This window comes from Porites lutea, chromosome 10, assembly GCF_958299795.1.
Source record: "Porites lutea chromosome 10, jaPorLute2.1, whole genome shotgun sequence".
NCBI lineage: Eukaryota > Metazoa > Cnidaria > Anthozoa > Scleractinia > Poritidae > Porites > Porites lutea.
Genome location: NC_133210.1, coordinates 16,907,598 through 16,917,545, shown reverse-complemented (window position 1 = coordinate 16,917,545; position 9,948 = coordinate 16,907,598). Strand labels below are relative to the sequence as shown.

General features: G+C 40.8%; 2 protein-coding genes across 2 annotated transcripts in view; one reads left to right on the top strand and one right to left on the bottom strand.

Moving 5' to 3' along the window:
* LOC140950628 (succinate--CoA ligase [ADP-forming] subunit beta, mitochondrial-like) overlaps positions 1–5,864 on the top strand; it is a 15,733-nt gene extending 9,869 nt beyond the window's left edge. The window contains exons 11-12 of the mRNA XM_073399869.1: positions 1–52; positions 5,417–5,864. The exon at positions 1–52 is cut by the window's left edge and continues 37 nt beyond it. Of these exons, the coding sequence (XP_073255970.1) occupies positions 1–52; positions 5,417–5,491 (127 nt within the window). The 3' untranslated portion in view covers positions 5,492–5,864. The remainder of the gene's footprint in view (positions 53–5,416) is intronic.
* Positions 5,865–6,526: 662 nt separating this feature from the next.
* Positions 6,527–9,499, bottom strand: LOC140951033 (uncharacterized). The gene is made up of 3 exons (XM_073400256.1): positions 9,197–9,499; positions 7,571–8,213; positions 6,527–7,259 (listed from the first exon to the last, which is right to left on the bottom strand). Exons 1-3 carry the CDS (start codon positions 9,398–9,400, stop codon positions 6,709–6,711), a joined length of 1,398 nt encoding a protein of 465 aa, XP_073256357.1. The 5' UTR covers positions 9,401–9,499; the 3' UTR covers positions 6,527–6,708.
* Positions 9,500–9,948: the final 449 nt, after the last annotated feature.

Genomic DNA, 9,948 nt, shown 5'->3' with positions numbered 1-9,948 from the left:
CAGTGGGCTGAGAATTATCGCTTGTGATGACTTAGAAGAAGCTGCTGAGATGGTGAGTTGGTTCATTTTATCTCAAGAAGTTACTTAGGCTCCGAACGTACGTTTTCGAGTTAGCGGGGAATTCGAGTTATGGGGGAAATTTCAGTGAAAGTTTGACCAAGGGAAAGGAACCGTCGCCTGGTTAGTTCAGTTGGGAGAGTGCCTGTCTGGCGAGCGGGAGGTCGCGGGTTCAAACCCCGGCCGGACCAACACTCAGGATCTTTAAATAACTGAGAAGAAAGTGCTGCCTTTATAATGACATCTTCAAAAGGTTAGACTTTCTAGTCTTCTCAGATAAGGACGAAAAACTGTATCCTTCTCACAGCACTTTCACTTATTTGTTCTTGTGGGACGTAAAAGAACCTACATCACTATTCGAAGAGTAGACCCCAGTGCTGTGGCCAACTAACCTTTACGGGTTGTGGGATTTGGTAGGGATGGCACCTCGCAGGGGACCTGAGTCCGGTTCATACACATTCCCTCTGGGCAGGCCTGTGTCCAGAAAAGTTGGTAAATAAATAAATAAATAAATAAAGTAAATAAATTTAGTTCGAGTTAGCGGGGAATTCGACGAGTTATCCGAGTTCGAGCTATGTAGGTTCTGCTGTACAATTAAATATTTTTAAGAAGAAATTTTCAAATCCGATCAATCAACTACTCAATATCAACTTGAGAGAATGATTATTTTTGTAACCGCTGAAGCCGACCCCAAATAAAAATTCGTCTAGTATGACCTCCCTAAATAGGTACAAAAATTTCCGCTTATTCGTTCCTTCCCTGATTTTGTATCTTTGTCTCTGTCTCCAGCAGCAAAATGAATACACAGGCTAGCGCCGACAGCGTCCTTATAACTGGTCGCGACTGGTTTTCACGAGCTGTAGTCGTTAAATGTATTTCGAAGTAAACCCGGACCAAAAACCTCTACAGTGTGATAAATTCAGGGGTCATATTTCCCTATTCATCGGCGTTAAAATGAGAGACAAGCTTCCTGCTTTACCTCCTTCTTTTTTTTTTAATTTTCACAACAACGAAATATCAATTCTTTTTTAAAGAAAGAAAAAAATTGCGAAAAGAAACAGTCCGGTTATTTATAACTGTTATTCACTTCTACTCACTGTTTTACGTTTTGTTCACTTTTTCTTTTTCCTCTACTTTTCACGGGATCATTTACGGTCGAGGAACAGTTGCGGTTCATTTTGGGGGCGATTTGGGATTTGGAGATCATTTACTGTACAGGTCAACTCACTCAAAGAGCACGCGCGAGCGCTGTTGGCTCTCTTTTTTTGAGGGTTGTCCAATACTCACAAACAGACTCCAATGGTGTTAGTGGTGATAAGAAGGGTCTCCATTGGTACCAATGGTACGATTGGTACCAATGGAAAAGCACCCTATTCCAATGGTTCTATTGGTGAATATGCATCTCATTAAGGAGACTTAGATTATTTTCTCATGTGGTCTAGCTGGGTACAGGGCAATTCCAATGGTCCATTGGTACCAATGGTACGATTGGTACCAATAGAAAAGCACCCTATTCCAATGGTTCTATTGGTGAATATGCATCTCATTAAGGGGACTTAGATTATTTCCTCATGTGGTCTGGCTGGGTACAGGGCAATTCCAATGGTCCATTGGTACCAATGGTACGATTGGTACCAATGGAAAAGCACCCTATTCCAATGGTTCTATTGGTGAATATGCATCTCATTAAGGAGACTTAGATTATTTTCTCATGTGGTCTAGCTGGGTACAGGGCAATTCCAATGGTCCATTGGTACCAATGGTACGATTGGTACCAATAGAAAAGCACCCTATTCCAATGGTTCTATTGGTGAATATGCATCTCATTAAGGGGACTTAGATTATTTTCTCATGTGGTCTAGCTGGATACAGGGCAATTCCAATGGTCCATTGGTACCAATGGTACGATTGGTACCAATAGAAAAGCACCCTATTCCAATGGTTCTATTGGTGAATATGCATCTCATTAAGGGGACTTAGATTATTTTCTCATGTGGTCTAGCTGGGTACAGGGCAATTCCAATGGTCCATTGGTACCAATGGTACGATTGGTACCAATAGAAAAGCACCCTATTCCAATGGTTCTATTGGTGAATATGCATCTCATTAAGGGGACTTAGATTATTTCCTCATGTGGTCTGGCTGGGTACAGGGCAATTCCAATGGTCCATTGGTACCAATGGTACGATTGGTACCAATAGAAAAGCACCCTATTCCAATGGTTCTATTGGTGAATATGCATCTCATTAAGGGGACTTAGATTATTTCCTCATGTGGTCTGGCTGGGTACAGGGCAATTCCAATGGTCCATTGGTACCAATGGTACGATTGGTACCAATAGAAAAGCACCCTATTCCAATGGTTCTATTGGTGAATATGCATCTCATTAAGGGGACTTAGATTATTTCCTCATGTGGTCTGGCTGGGTACAGGGCAATTCCAATGGTCCATTGGTACCAATGGTACGATTGGTACCAATGGAAAAGCACCCTATTCCAATGGTTCTATTGGTGAATATGCATCTCATTAAGGGGACTTAGATTATTTTCTGATGTGGTCTGGCTGGGTACAGGGCAATTCCAATGGTCCATTGGTACCAATGGTACGATTGGTACCAATAGAAAAGCACCCTATTCCAATGGTTCTATTGGTGAATATGCATCTCATTAAGGGGACTTAGATTATTTTCTGATGTGGTCTGGCTGGGTACAGGGCAATTCCAATGGTCCATTGGTACCAATGGTACGATTGGTACCAATAGAAAAGCACCCTATTCCAATGGTTCTATTGGTGAATATGCATCTCATTAAGAGAGTTAGATCATTTTCTCATGTGGTCTGGCTGGGTAAAGGGCAATTCCAATGGTCCATTGGTAGGAATGGAACGATTGGTACCAATAGAAAATGATGTCATTCCAGTGGTTCTATTGGTGAATATGCAACCATTAAAAAATAAAAATCTCCATGGATTCATATGTTTATGGGTGATAAGGAGACATTCAAACTTCTGCTGTTTTTCCACGGCAACGGGTACAATCCTGAAATCATCAGTAGATGGATTCTTCTAGCCCAGTCCTGGGCCTCATCGCAAGCTACAGCCGAGTAAAGAGCACGGCAAATACAATTTGTCAACGACAACGTTGACATTAAATACATCAATGGTTTTACTACGACCTTGATTATAGCAAACTTTTGTACCTCAATGGGTTACCACGACAAACCTCACGTCAACAGTCAAAATTGACTTCAGCCACTTGAATATAAAACGGCTGTTTTAGGAGCCACCAAATACAATACAAAGTCATAACCAACAGCATGATATAACCACCCTTTTCGGAAACTCTTCATTGAAAACTTGTTTTTGTTTAAACGCTTCCATCTAGATAATGAAATTGCGCTAAGAAATTTCAGAAGTTAATTTCACAGTGAGTTGAGTACAGTTGTTAAAACCTGTTGCCTCAATACCACTTTGCTAGTTTCGCGCCTTTCCGCGTTGTTTCGGGTTCTTTTAAACAAGTAAGAATTACCAAAAAATAGTGCTTGCGTACAGGAAAGAAGACATTCATATGTCATGTTGTTTGCTCGTGAATCACAATAAACAGAACGAACACGACAGTGACGCGTTACCTTTCAATTTTAATGTTCGTACGATGTTTGTTATACTCGCAGCACCTTCAGATACTTAGCGCGTTTCTACTTTGTGTGAAAGCGAACTTGTTTTGCGTGGTTAGCCTATAGAACGAGGAATATTCATAAGAATTATGGCGCGTTTTCAATTGGTATAACAGTGAACTTGTTTTGCGTGGTTGGCTTATAGAACGAGGAATATTCATAATAATTATTAGTGCGTTTTTACTTGGTGTAAAAGCGAACTTGTTTTGCATGGTTGGCTTATAGAACGAGGAATATTCATAAGAATTATAGTGCGCTTTTACTTGGTGTAAAAGCGAACTTGTTTTAACTTGTTTTGTGTGGCTGGCTTATAGAACGAGGAATATTCATAAAAATTATAGCGCGTTTTTACTTGGTGTAAAAGCGAACTTGTTTTGCGTGGTTGGCTTATAGAACGAGGAATATTCATAATAATTATTAGCGCGTTTTTACTTGGTGTAAAAGCGAACTTGTTTTGCATGGTTGGCTTATAGAACGAGGAATATTCATAATAGTTATTAGTGCGTTTTTACTTGGTGTAAAAGCGGACTTGTTTTGTGTGGTTGGCTTATAGAACGAGGAATATTCATAAGAATTATAGCGCCCTTTTACTTGATGTAAAAGCGAACTTGTTTTGCGTGGTTTTCTTATAGAACGAGGAACGTTCATAATAATTATTAGCGCGTTTTCACCTGGTGTAAAAGCGAACTTGTTTTGCGTGGTTGTCTCATAGAACAAGGAATATTCATTATTATTAGCACGTTTTTACTTGGTGTAAAAGCGAACTTGTTTTGCATGGTTGGCTTATAGAACGAGGAATATTCATAAGAATCATAGCGCATTTTTACTTGGTGTAAAAGCGAACTTGTTTTGCGTGATTGGCTTATAGAACGAGGAATATTCATAAGAATTATAGCACCCTTTTACTTGATGTAAAAGCGAACTTGTTTTGCGTGGTTTTCTTATAGAACGAGGAACGTTCATAATAATTATTAGCGCGTTTTTACTTGGTGTAAAAGTGAACTTGTTTTGCACCAATAGGACCATTGGATTAGCATAATTTTCCATTGGTACCAAACGTACCATTGGTACCTATGGACCATCGGAATTGCCCTGTACCCAGCCAGGTCACATGGGAAAATAATCTAAGTCCCCTTAATGAGATGCATATTCACCAATAGAACCATTGGAATAGGGTGCTTTTCCATTGGTACCAATCGTACCATTGGTACCAATGGACCATTGGAATTGCCCTGTACCCAACCAGGTCACATGGGAAAATAATCTAAGTCCCCTAAATGAGATGCATATTCACCAATAGAACCATTGGAATAGGGTGCTTTTCTATTGGTACCAATCGTACCATTGGTACCAATGGACCATCAGTTTGACGAATCGTATCCGTTTGTGTATATTGGACATGTGTGCTTTTTTTTTCCTTATGAATAACCCTTTTAGTGACCATCATCAGTTTTCTCCCTACGATATCCATAGATTGTCAAGAGACAAGGTTATGAGAATAAATAAAATGATCACCTGAGAAAAATGCTTTGATCTTTTAACAAATTCTCTCAACAGATTTTTTAAGGAAATGTATAGAGATCAGTTTGGAGAATTTGTATTTGTATATTGGGGCTTAAAGGGTTAAAAGCTCGCAAAAGTTGACTCGACTGGGAGGGTGACCCCTTTTTTCTCTGTTTTTATTGCAGGTTGTCCGTGTTTCCAACATTGTTGAGCTCGCGCGAAGCGTAAAAATGAAGGTCAACTTCGAGCTGCCCATCTAGCGAAATTATGTTTCGTGTAATATAGCAATCATCTGGTAGTTTGTTTGTTCTATATTCTTAAGCGGACCAATAACTTTTGGTGACCTTTTTAATGCCCCATGATGTGGTCATTTCAAACGCGGCACTATACTGAGATCTTTTTTTTGGTGAATGAAGAAAAATGACATGTTAGTTCATTTATGGAGTTGCGAGTCCTTGCCTTGGGCTTATACACTTAATACTGGTTTCTTCCTTTTCAGCGGCAAGTGTATTTATGTCACAAAATTTTTATTGCTGTATCTTTATTCTCGAGGAAAGAGTGTATATCATCAAGGCAATTTTTAGTACCTCAAGATTTATTATTTCAGAAATAAAACTGATTAAGATATAAGAAGTTGTGTGCTTCTTATGTTCTTGCACTTCATGGATATTGTTTAAGGTGCTCTTGCCAAAAAAGTAGCGAGTGTCTTTCTTTATTGGTATTCTTTAGTGGTAGCTTGCGTTTAGGCGTCGAAACGGTTGGGGGAGTGAGGGAAAAAGAGAGGGAGATATTCCCTTTCGCCACTGGCCTGGTATCCGTCGAGATCCTTTATCCAAATCAGTTTTTACATAGCCTGCGTGGTAGGTGCAAAATGGGGAGGGGAGGGGAGAAAAAAATGGGGAGAGGGATTCCTCCTCGTTCTCCTCTCTTCCCAATCCCCCTCCTTTTTCCTCTCCTCGACTACTCCTTTTAATGCTTGCCACGCTGGCGTTATGTACAATACACTCGCAGTATAAATCACGAATCGAGACATAATGAGCTTTGGTGCAGTTTGATTGTTGATTCCTTATCTGCATGGTTCCAAGAGAAAACAGTCAACTCTTTTGATATGTGCGCTAGTTAGATTGGTGGTGACACCTTGGCTTTTTTTTCTTTAATAATCTCCTGAGGCACAGTACCACCCGTCTTGAAAAACCATAAACGACGACCGGTTTCTGTGACTACTTGGACGTCTAATTTTTCTGCGCGCAACGAGTCCGTGTTTGTACTCCTAGGGGTTGTTAAAAAGACCCTAGATACCGCACCCTTTCGCAAAAGCTTTCAAAGGTTAAAGTACACAATTCCAGTCGCACTTCAAGGTAAAAGACATCCTTTGCCAGCGTTTTGATACTACATGTATCGATTTGGTAAAAGAAAATGGAAAGTTCACTCCCCAGACGCCTACCGCTGTTTTCATAAAAGTTACTATCTGATATATTTATTTATGTGCACGGCAGTTTCCAAGCCGCTCGGCGTTTTCCTCATGCAACTTCAAAGCTACAAGATTGGGAAATTCGTGAAACTGTAGCTTACCATCCCCATTAACATCGAGGATTGAAAACAGCTTCTTCAGCTCATGCTTTGTCATGTTAATGTTCATGTTCTTCAAGCCTGAGATGAACGCATTCTCTCCAATGGTATCACGTTTGCCCGAGAGAATCTTAAACAAGTCAACCATTCGCAGTCCGCTGCTGCGACCAAACTTGACGAATATGTCTAATGGTGATGGTCTCTCCGGGTATTGAATCTCCCTGGCTTGTCCACCTTGGATACTCACCTGCCAAGAGGCCTTAAAATCGGGTCGCTTTTTGAGAACATCCTCCAGCTCCTTGTGGCAGTCCCCGTCTAGAGCCATGTTGTCCAGGTGAAGTTCCTGAAGGGCGCTTTCCTGATTTCTCCTGATTGCTTTCAAGAACGAATAAGCACCCGGACTCAAATATGGATTCTTACCAATGCGAAGTACCTCAAGGGATTTGTTCTTTTTGAGACCTTCAGGGAAAAAAAGCGCATTTGCTTAAGGCGAGCCAGGCTTCTCTGACAAGAAATCACGAACTTGTACCACTCATTTTAATTGGGAGAAATTGAGACATAATGACCTGGAATGAGCCGAGTTATGGATGCAGGGAGTTGGCATTCGGCTTTCCGCAAACAAGTTTCCTTGGTGTAATACCTCTATGTTCCCGAGGGTTTTCCTGGACGGTCTTTTGTCCTGGAAACCCTGACTTTTTTGGGGGGTGGGGTTCCACTTTTCCTGTTTGCTTTTCTGTTTTTTTGTACGTTTTTTCTGCTTTTGTCCTTACCCTTTGCGATTAACTTTGCTTCAGCCAGACCGATGGAAGTGTTTGAAACATCCAGATGCACCAATGATTCGTTGGCCTCAAGAGCGCGTCTCAAGGCTTGCGCTCCTGCACCGGCCAAGCTATTCCAGGAAAAATCTAAATTCTTTAACGTGTAGCTTTCTCGTAGTCCTTCCATGACCTCTACAGAACCTCGTGCAGAAATCTTGTTCCAGCTGATATTCAGAGATTCCAGAGAGCTGGTCGTGGAAAGTATGAATCCAACGATAGCCGCCCCTTGGTCTTCGAGGCAATTGTGGCTCAAGTCAAGAACCCTCAAATAAAAGTTATCTTTGAGACTCTCAAGAATGGGAAGGACGTTTCTTCCTGTGTTGCAGATGTTTGAGAAGGCAACCTGCCGAAGTGATGATGTGTTTTTGATCATTCGCTCCATCTCGAGGCATCCTCGGAGGCCGATGTTGTTTCCCGAGATATCTAAGCTGGTTATAAAACAGTTTTCATCTAACAAATCTGCCAATGCTTGGGCTCCAGTCTCAGTGATTCCGTTATCGTGGAGATTCAGAGAGATCACAGTTATGTTGCTTTTAAGCGCACAGCAGATAGCTTGCAGTCCCTTGTCCAGGATTCCATAGTGTCGAAGATCCACCTGAAATTAGATTTAAGAAAAGTAGTTTCTTTAGAAAGTTAATACCTTATGCCCTTATTTAGAATGGCTCAATGCCTTGACGCTTTCTGTTTTAACTGAATAGTGTACATGGAATTGCAAAATAGTTTTAAATATCAAGCGAACCTTGTTGGGTTAAAAAAGGAAACTTTGAACCTAAATCTTGAGCGATACTTCCTAACTGTTTTCTCGGAGTCTTAAAGAATAGCAGCACTCAGCTCCTTACGTCCTCAGAAAGAAATGTTTATATCGATGAAAGGAAAAGGAAAGGAATAATTCAAAGCACGATATCGATGTGTCAGTGCTCCGTGAAATTTCATATTTCATTGTGAACTATAAAAGAAATGTTGCAAGGGTCTCAACAGTGTTATTTCTCCTGGGGTTTCACTCTTGAACAATACTGTATTTTTGACTATAAAAGCAACAATCATATTGAAAAAACATATACCGCAAATCCTCTATTAAGCCCCCCACCCACCTCTCAAAGAAGCCTCCGCCCTCTAAAAAGCCCACCCCTTTTTTCAGGGGAAAAAAGTTAATAAGCCCCTCCTCTCTATTAAGCCTCCCCCCCCCTCCCCTCCCCTCCCCTTAGTATTGTTCACTAATAAGTGATAGACTGTATTAATCAATTATGACTGTAAAACTTCGTGTGGACTGATCAGGGATGGTTTATTTACCAACGGGAAATTCGGATCTAATCCTGATCCTCGGCTGCATGACCTCCAACCTTCCTGTACTTAAGCTCTTCCACTTTGTATTCTCGTTATTTATGGAAAACTGATACCATCGTCTTTTCTAAATTAAACTGATAAGCCCCCCCCGTCTCTATCACGACCCCCCTCCCCCCCCCTCCCCACACACACACACACAGATGGGCTTGAAATAAATAAACCCCCGGGGGGCTTAATAGAGGATTTACGGTTTATTTATAACAAGAGAAAGCCATGGAACTAGGAATGATGCACCTTGGTTGTCATCATTTGCTTGATGAAGGATGTTGCAGGTGGTACTCCGAGCTCTCTGCAAGCTTCTAAGTAAGTCTGTTCCAGGGATCTATTCAGCCTCCGTCTTGTTTCTTGCGGACAACAATCTTCTAAATCAGTGTCCCATTCTTCACTGTCACTCGTACATGATTCCGAAACTGAGTCTTCTTGTTTCGTTGATGCCATCGCCAGTCCTTATTGTTTGGAAACTTAAAGAACTGGCAATTACGAAACCACGAGTGGTGCTGTGGACATCAGAATAATTGTCTCTAGATCTATCTTGAAACTCTGTTCAATTTACGACGAAAATGTATCCACCAGGCAGGAAAATTTCGTGAAAGGCGTAAATGACTGAAATTTGAACAAGGGTGGCACAAAGCTCGTTCGACTTACATAAGTGTATGCACTTCTCTTTTAGCGATTCGATCAATTAAAAACGAAAATTCGATCGTTTTTCCCATAAAATATTCAACGTATAACACCTTTAGTAGCACCTCTCCGGTTTCATCCGTTAATTTATATAAATTTGCAATCCGTTTTCTTGTAATAAACCTTTTAAAATGAGGTTTAGATGTGATAATTAGACCCGTGCTTCAACTGAGTGTTTTGGGTGAATTGTGTTTCATAATCGAGGTAACATTATGCCCCAAACTGACATTTCATTTTAATGGAAACTGGGTATGGCGCGAACACCAATAAATTACGCACAAACTGTTTATGATCATTCTCTTTAT

Bases quoted from the DNA above. Each gene is read 5' to 3' on its own strand.
- LOC140951033 (XM_073400256.1), bottom strand. From the start codon at position 9,400: ATGGCATCAACGAAACAAGAAGACTCAGTTTCGGAATCATGTACGAGT. The intron at 8,214-9,196 runs GTGCATCATTCC...ATCTAATTTCAG, and splicing joins AGCAAATGATGACAACCAAG to GTGGATCTTCGACACTATGG. The intron at 7,260-7,570 runs GTAAGGACAAAA...TTTTCCCTGAAG, and splicing joins AGCAAAGTTAATCGCAAAGG to GTCTCAAAAAGAACAAATCC.